Below are 17,531 nucleotides of genomic sequence, written 5' to 3'. Positions count from 1 at the left end.
ACTGACATGGAGTCAATGGAAATAAGGCAAACAAGTAGGGAGGTCATGGAACCTATACAGATTGAAGAGGAGGAGGTGCTTACTATCTTGAGGCAAATCAGAGTAGATAAATCCCCAGGATCTGACAGGGTATTCCCTCGGACCTTGAAGGAGACTAGTGTTGAAATTGCAGGGGCCCTGGCAGATATATTTAAAATGTCAGTATCTACGGGTGAGGTGCCGGAGGATTGGAGGATAGCTCATGTTGTACCATTGTTTAAAAAAAAGGTAAGTTTGACATTGGTAGTAGGTAAATTATTGGAAGGAGTACTAAGAGGTAGGATCTACAAGTATTTGGATAGACAGGGACTTATTAGGGGGAGTCAATATGGCTTTGTGCATGGTAGGTCATGTTTAACAAATCTATTAGAGTTTTTTGAGGAGGTTACCAGGAAAGTGGATGAAGGAAAGGTAGTGGCAAGGTCCCGCATGGGACGTTAGTTAGGAAGGTTCAGTCGCTAGATATACATGGAGAGGTAGTAAATTGGATTAGACATTGGCTCAATGGAAGAAGCCAGAGAGTGATGGTGGAGGATTGCTTCTCTGAGTGGAGGCCTGTGACTGGTGGTGTGCCACCGGAATCAGTGCTGAGTCCATTGTTATTTGTCATCTATATCAATGATCTGGATGATAATGTGGTAAGTTGGATCAGCAAATTTGCTGATGATACAAAGATTGGAGGTGTAGTGGACAGTGAGGAAGGTTTTCAAAGCTTGCAGAGGGATTTGAACCAGCTGGAAAAATGGGCTGGAAAATGGCAGATGGAGTTTAATACAGACAAGTGTGAGGTATTGCACTTTGGAAGGACAAACCAAGGTAGAACATACAAGGTAAATGGTAGGGCACTGAGGAGTGCAGTAGAACAGAGGGATCTGAGAATACAGATACAAAGTTCCCTAAAAGTGGCGTCATAGGTAGATAAGGTCGTAAAGAGAGCTTTTGGTACATTGGCCTTTATTAATCAAAGTATTGAGTATAAGAGCTGGAATGATATGGTGAGGTTGTATAAGACATTGGTGAGGCTGAATTTGGAGTATTGTGTGAGTTTTGGTCACCAAATTACAGGAAGGATATTAATAAGGTTGAAAGAGTGCAGAGAATGTTTACAAGGGTGTTGCTGGGACTTGAGAAACTGAGTTACAGAGAAAGGTTGAATAGGTTAAGACTTTATTCCCTGGAACGTAGAAGAATGAGGGGAGATTTGATAGAGGTATGTAAAATTATGATGGGTATAGATAGAGTGAATGCAGGCAGGCTTTTTCCACTGAGGCTAGGGGAGAAAAAAAACCAGAGGACAGGGGTTAAGGGTGAGGGGGGAAAAGTTTTAAGGGAAACTTAGTGGGGGCTTCTTCACACAGAGAGTGGTGGGAGTATGGAATGAGCTGCCAGGTGAAGTGGTAAATGCGGGCTCACTTTTAACATTTATGAAAAACTTGGACAGGTACATGGATGAGAGGTGTATGGAAGGATATGGTCTAGGTGCAGGTCAGTATGGGACTAGGCAGAAAAGTGGTTCGGCACAGCCAAGAAGGGCCAAAAAAGCCTGTTTCTGTGCTGTAATGTTCTATGGTTCTATCTCTATTTTTACCTAGGTTACAGTGGGATATTGATAGGATGCAAAAATGGGCTGAGAAGAGGCAGATGGAGTTCAACCCAGATAAGTGTGAGGTGGTTCATTTTGGTAGGTCAAATATGATGACAGAATATAGTATTAATCGTAAGACTCTTGGCAGTGTGGAGGATCAGAGGGATCTTGGGGTCAGGGTCCATAGGACACTCAAAGCTGTTGACTCTGTGATTATGAAAGTATACGGTGCATTGGCCTTCATCAATCGTAGACTTGAGTTTAGGAGCCAAGAGGTAATGTTGCAGATATATATGACCCTGGTCAGACCCCATTTGGAGTACTGTGCTCAGTTCTGGTCACCTCACTATAGAAAGGATGTGGAAACCATAGAAAGGGTACAGAGGAGATTTACAAGGATGTTGGCCTGGATTGGGGAGCATGCCTACTGAGAATAGGTTGCGTCAACTCTGCCCTTTTTCCTTGGAGTGACGGAGGATGAGATGTGACCTGATAGAGGTATATAAGATAATCTGAGGCATTGATTGTGTGGATAGTCAGAGGCTTTTTCCCAGTGCCGAAGTAGCTAGCATGAGAAGGCACAGTTTTTAAGGTGCGTGGAAGGTACAGAGGAGACATCAGGAGTAGGTTTTTTATGCAGAGAGTGGTGAGTGTGTGGAATTGGCTGCCAGAGACAACGGTGGAGGCGGATATGATAGGGTCTTTTAAGAGACTCCTGGACAGGTGTATGGAGCTCAGAAAAATAGAGGGCTATGGGTAACCCTAGGTAATTTCTCAGATAAGGACATGTTCAGCACAGCTTTGTGGGCGGAAGGGCCTGTATTGTGCTGTAGGTTTTCTATGTTTCTAAAATGCAGCATATACTAGTAGAATTGTTTACTCGAGAACTGTCACATGCTATACCCACACCAACGGCTTCCCAGTCCCACAAGCCAACTCGTGTCATGTCAAATTATTTAAATTTCTCTCTCATTCTCTTAAACCTGCTCTTTTTAGAATTTCAGAACCAGATAGTACTCTCTATTAATGTATTCTAGATGCATTTTACCAGGTCAAAACATAAGTGATCAAGCTATTGTCGCAGTTTACTGTTTCTCTGAAGCATTTTAAACTTTCATCATATGAAAGCTTGTCACTGAAAAGGTGCCTATTTTATAGGACGGAAAACCGTATGTTTTTAAAAATACATAACAAAACAATAAGAAATAATTCGTTTCTGCAAATTTCAGGGATACATTTTGGTATTTAAACTATCTGGTGTGGCAAGAGACTGTTTTATTAAATAATATATAGCTAATCTCAAAAGATGACCTGTTGTTTGAGTTTGTAATTTAAGTTTTAAAATATTGGCGTAAATAATAATTAAATCAACCAGTGCCCACTGATTTACTCAGGGTGAGTAGATATGTGGGGGAGGTATGGAGCTAGGAGCGGATAGGTGGAAAAGGTAAAGAGTTGAAGAAGAAGGAATCTAATAGGAGAGGACAGTGGACCATGGACAAAAGACACTGAGAAAGGAAACCACAGAGAGGTGATGGGTAAGTGAGGTAAAGAGAAAGGGTGAGAGGGTAAGCAGACAATTGAATGGAAAAAAGAGTCGAGGAAAAGGAGAGAAATTAACGGAAGTTAGAGAAATCAATAGTCATGCCATTGGGCTGAAAGCTACCCAGACAGAATGTGAGGCGTTGTTCCTCCAACCTGAGTTTAGCCTCATCATGGCAGTACTGGAGGCCACGTCAGAATGGGAATGGGAAGTCAAACTAAAATGGGTAAGCTAAGCTACCAGCAGATCCTGCCTTTTGCACCAGACAGCCATGGTGCTTATAAAAGCTGTACCCCGATCTGCATCATGTCTCACTGATGTGCAGAAGGCTGCACCACGAGCATTGGACACAATCGATCAATCCCGACAGACCCACAGTTGAAGTGTTGCTTCAACTGGAAGGTCTGTTTGGCACAGTGAATAAAAACATAGAAAATAGGTGCAGGAGTAGGCCATTCGGCCCTTTGAGCCTGCACCGCCATTTATTATGATCATGGCTGATCATCCAACTCAGAACCCTGCACCAGCCTTCCCTCCATACCCCCTGATCCCCGTAGCCACAAGGGCCATATCTAACTCCCTCTTAAATATAGCCAATGAACTGGCCTCAACTGTTTCCTGTGGCAGAGAATTCCACAGATTCACCACTCTCTGTGTGAAGAAGTTTTTCCTAATCTCAGTCCCAAAAGGCTTCCCCCTTATCCTCAAACTGTGACCCCTCGTTCTGGAACTGTGACCCCTCGTTCTGGAGGTGCTGAAGGAGGAAATGTAGGGGCAGGTGTAGCACTGGTCACGCTTGCAGTTCTTCATCACAACAACCAACCACTTTTGTTAATTACTCTTTGCACAGAACTGCTCGTCTTATTTGTTTAAAGTTTTTAGTGTGTCCAGATGAAAAAAAGGAAGCTAAATGGGGATAAGCTTTCCATCAAAGAGAAATTCCCAGTTTCTTTGCACATCCAGTTGTATTTTAATTGTGTAGAAAATGTTGGTTAACCATTGTATTCAAATTACTATATTGACCACAAAGAAAGTCACGGAAATGTTCTAGTGTAAATCCGTGCCTTCCATTTTTAGAATTTCCATTATTTTACTACACCAGTGATAATAATTGAGAGCATTTCCAGTTAGTACTGTTCTAAGAATCTAATTTTAGCCTGTTCTGCTTTAAGTCAACCCATTCTTTGTGGGTGGTTGGCAAACCCTATGGGTGCATGAATGTGTAGAAATTAAAGTACATTTGTAACAAACCCTCAAAGCTTTGCGAGTACAGCAAAGCTTCCTTACATCTTTGTGGGCTAGATCTCACTTCCTGTCTGCCAGGACAAGTGACTGATGAGGTTTCATAACTTGGTTTCATAACTGTTTGCTTTCTTTCTGGAAAAATAATGTAGGTACTATATAAGCCCAAGATAGGAGTTTAAAGAGTTGATACCTCCATCACCTCTGTAACCATTATTTCGCAAGCTTCTGTGAAGAAACAGCAAACATTAAATTAAATCTCTCACCCGAATCTGTGCAGGACTTCATCAAGCAATATTTGACCAGACAAATGAATTATGTCTAGAATGGTCCTCTGAGTGGGTGGGGAAAATTCTTTTCATCTATTCAGAATGGCTGATTGCTAATTTTAAGACTGTTTCCCTTTCCTCTGGATGGACCTGCTTAGGGAAATATCCCCACATCTATCTCAGAAACTCCTGCAAAAATCTTGTCTGCTTTCCTAAAATCAAATGAGCATAAGCCCAGTCTGCTTTATCAGTCTTCATGGAACAAGCTCTTGCTTCTTCCCAATTAACCTGGTGAGCCTTTGGCAATTAGAATATAACTTTCCTTAGACAGGGAGACGCATTATTTCAGGTGTGATATTGCTAAGGTCTTGTATAACTGCAGTAAGATCACTTCAGTCTTGCAGTCCAAACCCTCCTTTCAATAAAGGCCAAAATACTGTTTACCTTAGTGATTGCCTGCTTTTCCTGTTTGCTATTCAGTGATCCATGTGCAAAAATGCCCTGGTTGATCTAAAGGCCAATATCTTTTGATATCTTACTATTCAAAAATATTTTTTTCTATCAAACATTCTCCTGAAACTCTTGTGCAGACTCCTCAACACACATTAAGTTCCATGTATGGTCAGTAATCTTCAATATATTTCACACGATCTTCTCAAATATATCATTGACAGCTTTGACTCCTGCATCAATCGTAGTGGCATCTGACAACCCTGTTTCCCATGACCAGTTCTAATGAAAGGTCTTAGGCTGAAACATTGATTATTTTTCCTCTCCATTGGGAAGTGTCATTGTGGACCTGCCCAGTTCCTCCAGCATATTGCATGTGTTCCTCTGGGTTTCCAGCATCTGTGGAATCTTGTGTCAAGTTTATCAGTGCTCATACTTTAACTGTTAATCAGCTCTCAGTACACACTAGTAAATTACCTCAATCTAATGTGTTTTAATTTTATAAATAATCCCTTTTTGTGGCACTATATTGAAGGTTTTCCAAAAGACCAAATACACTGATGGTTCCTTCTTATCCATTCTTGTTACATCCTCAGAAAAGTGCTAACTGATTTGTCAACCATTAGTTTCCTTACATAAATGCACAATATCCCAATTATATTATTAATTTTAGTTGCCCTATACCAGTGATGTCAATCTAATTGGTATGCATTGTATATCCACTTCTTTTTCCTTCTCTCTTAAGCATTGGAAGCAAATATGATACCGTCCAATCTGTGGCTAGAATTTTTAAAGATGACAGCCAGTGCATCCACCATCTCCATAGACACTACTTTCAAAATCTTAGCGTACAAGTTTTCAAGTCCTGGAGATTTGTTGGCCTTCAGTGTCACTTTTCTTTATTTCAGCTCTTCATGCATTCTATATGTGTTCATCCTTATTATTTCTGGGAATCTTTTTGTGAAATATTTGTTTAGCTTTTCTACCACCTAATACCTTCAGATCATTTCTCCTATCTCAGTTTGTAAGTGATCTTTTCCTTTTCCTCTACCTATAGAACAGGGTGCCCAATCTGTCCCTCGGTGAATGATAGAGGCCCATGGCATGAACTCCAGCTATAGAAGCTTTTAGGGCCTAGTTTTGTGTTTCTTGCCAGATTACCTTCATTATCCACTTTCTCTTTTTCGTCAAGGTCTTGATCTTCCTTTAAAGGTGAAGAATAAATGTTGACCTTGCCAGATCCTCAAAATGAATGAAAACAACTGATAGAGTATTTTATACACACATTTTAAATTTGACCTCTACTCAGTTACTGCTGATTTGGTTTGCCCAAACTGTATATAAATTAAAGTGTTCTGTGATTGCTGTGTTGCCCTTATTATGTGCCCTTTTCTTATACAGCAACTCTCTGGGGGTCTATTGAGAAATTCCACCAATAGCTTCCATTTTTTCTGTTTCTTAGCTACTCAATCGATTCTGCTTCACGGGTGGCAGAACATGTAATTTGAACTCATTTCATGTTCAGTACTTGTAATGCAGTGATAACATGGCCCAATCATTGTGAAAATCTCAAAACAGGTGTAATATTTCCGATGAAGGCCTGAAATGTTGAACCATCTTTTGTGTGCTGGCTATTGTCTATTTTTAAAATCTATTTTTGCTCTGAAAGCTGTTTTACTGCCAAATAATTTGAAATGTTAATATTTCATGGAAAAACGAAGTATATTGAATTATTTTTTAAATATGCAATTTATTTCGAACGATTTTACATGTGAGTTTCTGTATCATGCTTATTATTAAGAAATAATAAAATACTGTTCCATTTTTATTCTCTAAATGTAAGACAAGTCAAAATGCTTGTAGCACTTAGCTATGTTCCATAGTGGAAATGCCTTGTATTTTGAATTGTTGAATTGATCATACTTTCCTCATTTTGTGTCAAGCAGTCTGTCAGAGGGATCTTTATTTCCCCACTCCATATAAACCAAATTGTATGATTAAGTATTTTGGCAAGTTGATGTTTGATCCCTTGATTGGGGTGTCATCATAGAGCAGGTCATTCTTTGTAAGTGGATGGCTGGCATTGTATTATTAGCCATCTGTCTACAACACACTACATGTAATAAAGTAGCTCTTCAATACAATTGTATTATATTTGATTCTAGATTTATACTAAACCTCTTGGAAAGAGGCCTTCTTTCCCTCATTTAGCCAAATCAGATCCAGTACATAACCTCACCACCATGTTAATTGCCAAATATTGATATCTGAATTCCTTTACCCTCCAAGTAACACCTTCAGCAGGATAGTGCATTTGTGCTTTTGCCCTGGCACAGAAAAAGCTAAAATGGTTGATTACAGGAGCAGATTAATTAGATTAAATCTTTGCAGCAGTATAAGAATAATGTGTCTATTTAATTAGTTTTCTTGGATTTAGATGTATCTGCGTTTGGATTTCAGTGCAGTTCGAAAAGGACTCTTAGTCTAACTTGAAAGACTTTCCCTCCCGCTAGTATCTTGCATTCCTAGTAGAGTTTCCTTGAAAAATGGTATTTTTTAAAATCTTAGTATTATTCTTATCCTCTGGTACAATTTCCCCGGTCTTTAAAATTCAGGATAATTTTAACTGGTGTTTTTTTTTCCAATTTCATCATGATTTTTCTCTTAATGACTAAAATTGCTTTATTACAAAACCTATCACAATAGAAGTTGATGCCTGATAACTCTGCATTACAATATTATGTTACGTTATCGATCTGCGCTGCTCAGTTTGTGAGGTGTCCATATTAAATCTATCAGGTTTTTGATTTGTATTTTGGCCAGATTTGAAATTGTATCTGCAGAGTATATTATAATTAATTCAGACTAGGAGCATCATAAAAGTTGGTTTAATGCATTTAGTGTATTTGTTTAGTATAGCAACCAAACCTAAAACAAAGTACAAGCAGTTGTAGTAGTTAGCCCCTGAACAATTTTCAAATGTAGTTGAGATTCTATCAATCTTAGGTTAATCATTGCACTTAAAGTACATGAGCCACAAATCATTGAGCACACAGTATACCACAGTAATGTTTGGATGAACACTTACTAATTCCCTTGAGGAAATCACTGATTAGTAAGCATGTAATCTATTTCTGATCTTTTTCATTGGAAATCTACATGAGTTCCTATACTTCATTGGAAATACTAGTGTAATGTCATAAATATAGGAATGGGAGTAATAGCTTCCGTCTGTGCCTTTGTAATATGTGCTGGATAGGAAACCAAACAAGGATGACCAATAATGTCAACTTAATCATTCTGTTCCAGACACTCTTCTCAATTAAAAATAGGGCCATTTTAGTTACTCATTTTGCTTAACAGTGCATCACTGGAGCATTGTAGATCTAGTCGAATCCTAAAACAATTACTTAGCTGATCACAAAGCTGAAAGTAATATCTTGATACAGGCTATGTGGCACTGAATGAGATTGACAAACCAAATAATTTTAGTTGGTTTTAGTTTATGTCAAGAAATTATTTATCAAGACATTCATGTGTATATTTGAATGTCTATGTCTGTAAGTTGACACTAAAGCATTTCTAAATCTTAATACTTTTTTCGGCCATTCCAAACACTAATAGTTGTTGCGCTTACCAGTTAAGAAAGTTAACAGGTTTACCATTTTAATCCTTCATGATTGCTTGTAGGATTAAATAAAGGAAAGACAAGTTTCCAAACTTCAGAACTTGGCAAAGAGCATTCAGAACCAATAGTCACTTTTGCAATGTATGTAATACGTTATGGGAATTTGATATAAAAGTGGAAAAGTTATGCTTATCTTGTATAGGGCATTGACGAAACAGCATTGGAGTACTGTATATGGTATTGGTCCGGGTTTCTAAGAAAATGCATTAATGTATTGGAAGCGGTTCAGAGAAGGCTTACTAGACTCATTATTGGAATGAATGGAAGTATTGGGAAGGTTAGGCTTGTATCTGTTGGAGTTCTCAAAAAGGAGAAGGGACTTGATTGGAACATATATGATCCCCAAGGGTTTTTGAAAAGGTGTATGTGAAAATATGTTTTCTGTTGATGGAGAATTTAGGACAAGGGGCTGCTTACTTAAGACAGAGATGAGTTTTTTTTAAACTGTGAGGGTCATGAGCTCCTGGAACTCTTCTCCTCTGGGTTTAAGTAGAATCACTGAATATTTTGTAAGACAAAGGAAGACTGCTGTTTGATTTGCAAGAGTCCAAGATATTACCATGAGAAAATATGTTGAGGCTACAGTCAGAGCAGCCCCTAATTAAATGGGGGAGGAAGACTGAGGGGGTTAATGGTCAACTAATCACAACTAAGCAACGAATTTCTGTGCAAGAGTGTTTTATAGACAAAAGTGTACGAACAGATGATCTCTTTCCTTGAGGATGCTGCTTGGTGTATCTAATATTAAACAACAAGTCTAGAATATTCAGATATGCTAAGAGTCGCTCACATTTTTAAAATACTTTGTGATTTCAAGGAAACAAGAATCATGTACTTTCACATTTACTTAGTGAATTTTTTTGAGTCAAGACTGTAAGGACAAATATGTTGGAAGTGGACTTAATATTCTTTTGGTTTGCTAAGCATATGCTACGTTTCCATTTCCCAAAAAAATCTCAGTTAAAGCAATGCTATATCTTTGCACACAAAATTGTGTAATAAGACAGAACTTGTATGGAAGGAGCATTCAGAGTTCAAAGTTGCCACTTTATTTCTGTACTGTTTGCTGGGAAGTGATATTTTTAAAAAATCACTCATATTTCTCTGATTCCATCTTCATAAAGATCGCTGAGGAAGTCTGAAGAAATGTATATTATTAGGGAAACAGTGCTTTGTGGGCAACCACTACAGAATTGATAAAGTTTAAGGATGTTGGGGAGTAAGACATGATTCTTGGACTCTTGTAAATAATGGGTTAAAAAACTTAAGTGCCACCCTATGTGTGTTAGTGAACAAATTCTGTTGCTTTCGCTGAAAAATATGCCCGCAGTTTTAGATTAGTAGCTTCTTGATTAGTAGCCTGTAGCTGCCTTTTCAAGGTGACATGAAGGCTGGAATTACTCAGAGCTGACATAGGTCATGCTTTCACGAGGAATTCTGCAGATGCTGGAAATTCAAGCAACACACATCAAAGTTGCTGGCGAACGCAGCAGGCCAGGCAGCATCTCTAGGAAGAGGTACAGTCGACGTTTCGGGCCGAGACCCTTTGTCAGGACTAACCAGCGATTGATCTGCCCACATTTCATTGATTTGGGGAAGATGATTTGTAAACTTAAAAAAGATTGCCTGACGAATCCTGACTCTCTTATCAAAGTGGGCTGTCTTATCAAAGTAATTGGGTTTCGCTCTAACTGACTTGGTATACCATTGCAACTGAGTGTTCTTTGTCTGCTCATTCTATAAATTGTAGCATTTCTGTTTTTTAAATCAGAAAGCTCGTCTGAGCCTCCAAGGAGAGAGAGAGTCGCTGTCTCTCTTTGATGACTGGCTCCGAGTTCTTTCTCGTCGGCTGAACTGGGAATAATAAACTGGTGAAGAGGTTAAAGTTAATAACTGTGTGGTGTGATTATTGGTCCAGCAATCTTTTTTAAGTTTACAGAATCATCTTCCCCAAATCAATGAAATGTGGGCAGATCAATTGCTGGTTACAGCATACAGAACAACTGATTGGCACAGAAGCTATTACTTGTGAAGGAAGCACCAGTGAATAAAGTTTCCAGCTAAAGCATTGAAAACAAACCAACAGATACAGGCAGCTAGAAATCAGTGTTTTAGTGAAGGTCCTTCAATTGTCATCTCACTTCCTTACCCCATGCATTGGGTTTCATTGCATGAACAACTGGGGTCCAGTCTCTACCAGCAATGGAAAAAATGTGCTGAAAGATCAGCGGGTGCAGACAAACCTCAACTGTGCTGAGGTGAATTGTGAATGGAAGCATTGAGCCCAGTTTCCCAGTGGATAGAGTTTCACCCAGAAGTGAACATTGGCACCAACTATCCAGTTCCTATTGGTTAAGTGGTGCCTAAAGTGGATCCCACTTCTGTGCTAATTGTCTGTTTCCACATTCAAAAGTATGTAGTTGTAAAATAAAAGCTGTAAGTTTGAATACTTATATTTGAAAATTGGACTTCATTCATTTTTAATGGCTTAACTGCGGGCTCTGTTTCAGCAGTCCCTCAGGTACAAGAATAATTTGTATCCGCTCTGGTCTTGTGAGTTCTGAGGCCAATGTGAGATCTGCAAAATTGTTTTGTTTGATGTCTGATGGCCAAGGTAGTTGGGTAGTCTCTGTGGTGAACAATTTCTGCCACTTACACTGGACTTCTGAGTGTTCTTCATCCAGAAACCTATGATTCTCTGTGCCATCATGTATGCTCCTTCATTGCTGGATTTTCCCATCTTCTGCTTGGTAATCTCTTCCCATCTGAGATTTGATGTTTTGGGAGTTTGTTGTCAGGTATGTGAATGACATGGCCTGGGCAACTCATCACTGGAAATGTTGACCTGGGAGAGGATACAGAGGCTGGTTCACTCAGCCTTTCAGTGAGCAGTACCTGTGTGCTTCCCACCAGCAGCATTATCTAAAACATATAGTTACCACATCATTCCCACATTGGTTTCAGAAGTGTTTAAGAACTGAAAGCACATACTTCATGTCAATGCAGCACTGTCTATATAATGAGGTGGGGGGGAAAGCTCCCATAGAGAGAAGGAAACTATAGTGAACAAGGCAATATATCTACACGATGTTTGGCAATACCCTCTTATTCTCCTCTCTTCCCCCTCCCAGCTACCAACACACCTTCTGTCAGATCACACCCATGTGTCTATTCCACTTGTTTTAAGTAGCCCCAAGTCATTGGACACATGATATCACATTGTCAGCACTATACCAATCAATATACTGAAAACACACACAAAATGCTGGAGGAACTCAGCAGGCCAGGCAGCACCTATGGAAAAGAGTATATTCAAAGTTCCGGGTGGAAACTCTTTGGCAGGACTGGAGGGAAAAGGCTGAGGATTAGATTTAAAAGGTGGGGGGAGCAGTGAGAGAGGGTTTCACTGAACTCCCATTGAAGGGAAGATTTAAACTTCTTCAGGGTTAGGCATCTGTAGAAGAGACTTCGCAGAATAGTAAACGAGTGAAAATCTGCAGACCCTAATGAACTGAAAAGTTGCTTTCAATCCTGAATAATACATCTCATCTGGACAAGCAAATCAGTGCATGGTGAGAGAGAAGAGCATTGGATATTACATATTGAAGCATTATTGGTATTGGATGAGAGATTTGCTCCCTTTTTGATAGTGAATCACACTGTGAAAGTGAGCTTGTGTTGCGTAATAATGCTGAATCTGTTCATTTTAGTTTCCCTGTGGGTACAATGTTGACAATATTTGCAGGCATGGTGAAGTCACTTTTTATGTGTACTTAGAAACGTAAAAAACAAGTACAGTTAAATCCATTCTCTAGACATCGGCATTATTGCAATACTCTTTTATTTCTCCAAAATTTCAGGCAATTGCACAAATTCTTCAGTTTGATGGTAAAAAAATAACAAAAGCCACTATTGAATTACTGTACATCCTCTGTACTTCAAAGTAACATTTGTTTATAATCTTGATTTATTGCAATTGGTTATTTTATGTTTTAGTTAGAAATGTAATTGTCTATTAATTACTTAGGAAGTGATCAGCTGACCTCTTTTCCCATTTTCTCCTTTCAGATAACAGTGATCTAATTGCTTGCACTGTAGTTACGAAAGACGGCAATCTAGTACATCGCTTTCTGGCTGTCGATGTTTATCAAATGAGCTTGGTGGAACCTGACAGCAAACGGCTTGGATGGGGCGTGGTAAAATTTGCAGGTCTACTTCAGGTAATGGAGATTAATGAGGAGGGATGTTAGACAATTCAAAACTATTATATATTTTGGACCACTGCTGCTACAGTTCATCATATAAAATGTCAGTTATCAGCTGCTTAGGTTTCAGCACATCTTGGACTTCTGCATGTGTGCTTTCAAAGTGAAGATGTGCCGGAGGTAGTGCATAGGTGCACATCTGACTGTCTGTTCCATTGCTGGGCAAGCCATTGAGCTGAGCAGTGATTTGCTATAGGCAAGACCCACATGCATTTTGCATCCAGTCTCAGACTTTTGTCAGGGAAGGCAGGTGTACAAACAGCAATCATGTTTGTTTATGGTAAAAGATAGGATTTATTTCAAAGGTTACTTTTATTGCCAAAGTGTACATGTACAATGTAACTCTGATATTTGCCTTCTCCAGATAGCAATGAAATATAGAAAAATCATGGAGGTCATTGAAAGAAAAGACATCAACTCCAACCCCCCCCCAGCACAAAAAGAAAAAGAAACAAAACTTGCAAACCCCAAACACCTCCCCCCGACCCCTCTCACACAAAATACTAACAGATGGCCCACATGAAAAACTGCAGCTTGAACATCAAAAACCCCAATCCCCTCTCTCACAAAAAAACCCATCAGATCCCCAACCCTCTCCTCACAGAGAACACAGCAACAGTAACATCAAATCCCCACCCCCTCCCTTGCAGAAAATAGCGACAATAATATTAAATCCACAATCCCTCTCGCAGAAAAGAACAGCAACAATAGCATCAAACTTCAACACCGTCTCACACACAAAAAAGCACCAACAAGAATATCAGACCTCAAATCCCCAACTCATGCCTCTCTCAAAAAGTAACATATCGCCCACCCGTCAGTCGGCAGCAAGAAAGAAAACACCAAATAGTGATGGAGCAGTAGTGATTTATGTGCTTTCAGCTAAATTTACAGACCATTGAGAACAACGTCAGATACAAAGATACAGTAACATCCATTTCTCTATCTGTATCATGCTCAGAAGAAAGCCATGTTGCAGTTAAATTATGTGATTACATTTGTTTTTAACTGTAACACACATCAAAGTTGCTGGTGAACGCAGCAGGCCAAGCAGCATCTGTAGGAAGAGGTGCAGTTGACGTTTCAGGCCGAGACCCTTCGTCAGGCACCTCTTCCTACAGATGCTGCTTGGCCTGCTGCGTTCACCAGCAACTTTGATGTGTGTTGCTTGAATTTCCAGCATCTGCAGAATTCCTGTTGTTTTTGTTTTTAACTGTGCTTTCTTTTGTAGGATATGCAGGTGATGGGAGTTGAAGATGATAGCAGGGCTTTAAACATAATCATCCACAAGCCTGCATCCAACCCTCATGCTAGGCCCTTCCCTATTCTTCAGGCAACCTTCATCTTTGCTGATCATATCCGCTGTATCATTGCAAAGCAGCGATTAGCAAAAGGTCGCATTCAAGCACGACGTATGAAGATGCAACGAATCGCAGGTTAGTATCTTTTTCTGAGTATGCTTAAATTAGCCAATCAAGCGTGATGCTAATTACCAGCTAAAGTCTAACTAGTTAAAATTCTGATTATGATACAATGTTGAATTAATCTTTTTAATACTCCTACTTGACACATCTTCCCTTAAGATTGCTTAGTGAGCTTGTCAGTTTCCTTGTACTTGAAAAAAACTTCTTCCCTTTACAGTAGTTTTTTTTAATGCTATGTTATTGAAAGCAAAGGATCTATGCCATATTTCACAATTTGCTGCTCATTGCAACAACCAAGAAGCTACTGCGGCATTCTAATCTTGAAAGAATTATTTCATTGACTACACTCATATCGATGTGTTCTCACAAATGCTGCAAAGAGCTTATAGCCAGTGGTTGAAAATGTGATCAAGCAGAATTTCTTGAAGGTCAATGCTATGTTTCCCAGTAGTAACCAGGACTGTTTCAACTAGAGGGAATCAACAGTGTTAAACATTTTCAAATGGAAAGGAAAAGAGCTGTTTGCTCCTTTCATGGCAGGTCATGCCAGTTTAGAATCCAGCCACACCATGCAAATGAATATCAGTGCAGTAACAATTCAAAATGCCATTCATCTACTCCAGCTAAAAATCCATTGCTCTATTATTACTGTAGGGCTTCCTACTATATGTTGCTGCTCTTCTTCGCACCTTGTGGCGCATCAGGCAGTGACCTTACAATTCTTTAGCATTTGTCTGTTTTTTGTTTAATGAGACCAAGTTGCTAGCTCAACGCTCAACCCACCACTGCCAGCCGGATTCGCTACTTGCCTCGAGGTCCGGTGCAAATACCACTACACCACCAGCCAGCTAAATCCTACTATATATAGCATCTAAAAGCAGAAATTACATTGTGGTGTGCCATGAACTCCACAACTTTGAAAATTCTATACCTGACAGACTCCATTCTGAAGGAGAACAACAGGAATGTGAGGATGATGGTTAGAGTAGAATGCTCCAATTTGACATCGAATGCCCTGTTCTGTAGCTGAGGTGCCCTTGTCCACTTGAGCAATAAGAACAGATCCAGTGCAAACCCTTTCCAACACACCAGTTGCTGACACTGAAATGTTTTCCAATGATCAGCTGAAAGAGCCCAGGATGCTATGTAAAATTGTCCTCCCATCTTGCTGTACAAATTCACCTGCACTGGTAATAACACATCAGTAAATGAATCAAGTATCAGATGTATCTGGTCCCAGACTTGCTGAGTTCCTCCAGCATTTTATGTATGTTCCTCAAGATTTTCAGCATCTGCAAGATGGCATGAACATCAATTTCTCATATTCCAGTAATTTCTCTCCCTTTCCTCCTCCTCTCTTTTTCCATTCCCCATTCTGGTTACCCTCTCTACCCTTTCTCTGCCTGCCCATCACCTCCCTCTAGTTTCCCTCCTTCCCTGTCTTCCATGGACCACTGTCATCTTCTGTTAGATTCCTCCTTCAGCCTTTTTATCTCTTTCATGTTACTCCCTCCCAGCTAACTTCATCCCTTCCTCCCCCACCCACCTACCTTCAGCCTCGCCTGGTCTCACCTGTCACCTGCCAGCTTGTACTTGTACTTCCCCTCCCCCCCCCCACCTTATTCTGGTTTCTGCTTATTCCACTCCCAATAAAAGGTCTCAGCCCAAAAACATCGACTGTTTATTCTCCTTCACAGATGCTGCCTGACCTGCTGAATTCCTCCAGCATTTTGTGCATATTGCTCAAGATTTCCTCCATCTGCAGAATCTCTTGTATTAGTGATTTTGTGTGTGTGTGGTCCCAATTGCCTTCACTTAGTTATCTGTGCAGGGCTCTGCTCTTGGTAAAGAAGTGTCCTTAATTGCATTTGGGGTCATGTCTTTTCTCTGAAGGAGCTGAGATAAGTCCACTTGTGCAAATCTTTGCTCGAGGGAGAATGATCTCTTTTTTTGCAGGAAAACTGTCTGCCAGTAAGCAGAGAACATTTAGCTACTCAAGTACAGCAGTCCCCCATAGAACTAGATACATTTTGTGGATCTATTAGTCTGCAGCATACAATAATATGCTCGCAAATGGCACTTGCTGCTCAAGAGGGCAGTTATTTGCTCACGAGTGGCATCTCTTTGCTCAGTGAGGACATCAAGCCGTTCCCCCGTGAAATATCAGTGGTCTTGAAGAGATTCGAGCTACTCCTCACTTCTGTTCGGCTGGATCAGGCGCATGATAGTAGAAAAGTGTCCTGTGCCCTCTGTCAATTCTTTCCCCCTCCCCCACCATTCCCATCAAGGCAGTTGTCACCTGAAGCAGTAAGCATTACTTGATAGGAATGTATCCTAACCATTGCAAAGATGTGCTCAAATCCACTGGTACAAAGGTGTGTTCTTCTCACTCCATACAGCCACTGCGAGAGCAGGATCCTTATCATTTTCCTGCATTCATCAGACAGATTTGATAATGCACTAACTACCTGATTGTCATGCAAGCACTCCATTAACAATGTTGATCTGAGTTCACCTGTAGTTATAGGGATACCTTTACCATTGAGCACCCCACCACATTCCTTGTGAAGTAGAAGAAGCTGCAGGCGCTGGAAACCTGAAATGAGTGGATGCGGCCTGACCTGAGTATTTTCGACATTTCTTGTTTCTTCACCAGATTCCATACTTGGTGCCAGTTTGCATATCACAAGTACTTAGTGTATTTCGAAATGTAAAAAACAACCCATCATACTCACTCTTTGAGGTGACATACTTGGGTCTCAGGCATAACAATGCAGTACGTTGGCTTTTATATATTCACATCTTCCAGTTCCATTCTCTTCTCCCTCTTATACTCACCTCCTTCTGCTTTCTGTCCAGGTATTCTGGTGAGGGAAAATCTGGGCTGCTCAAAAAACAGCAGAGGATTGTTGCGGTTAAGCTGTGTCCATAGCACACGTACAGTGAAGCCGTGGTTATGTAGTAATCACAGTGCGATATTGCAAGATTTGCTAATAAAGCTGCATAATAGAGTTTGATGAAGACAT

The 17,531-nt window shown here is 40.0% G+C and overlaps 1 protein-coding gene across 6 annotated transcripts in view; it reads left to right on the top strand.

Annotated features, from left to right (window-relative positions):
- The window catches only part of clec16a (C-type lectin domain containing 16A), a 225,896-nt gene that overhangs the window by 148,119 nt on the left and 60,246 nt on the right, over positions 1-17,531 (top strand). For all 6 annotated transcript variants that reach the window (XM_072268940.1, XM_072268938.1, XM_072268939.1 and 3 more), the window contains 2 exons: positions 12,885-13,036; positions 14,313-14,517. In XM_072268940.1, the coding sequence (XP_072125041.1) occupies positions 12,885-13,036; positions 14,313-14,517 (357 nt within the window). The remainder of the gene's footprint in view (positions 1-12,884; positions 13,037-14,312; positions 14,518-17,531) is intronic.

This window comes from Mobula birostris, chromosome 9, assembly GCF_030028105.1.
Source record: "Mobula birostris isolate sMobBir1 chromosome 9, sMobBir1.hap1, whole genome shotgun sequence".
Taxonomy (NCBI): domain Eukaryota; kingdom Metazoa; phylum Chordata; class Chondrichthyes; order Myliobatiformes; family Myliobatidae; genus Mobula; species Mobula birostris.
Note: the sequence above shows the minus strand (reverse complement) of the source record. Positions and strands in the feature narration are given on the sequence as shown.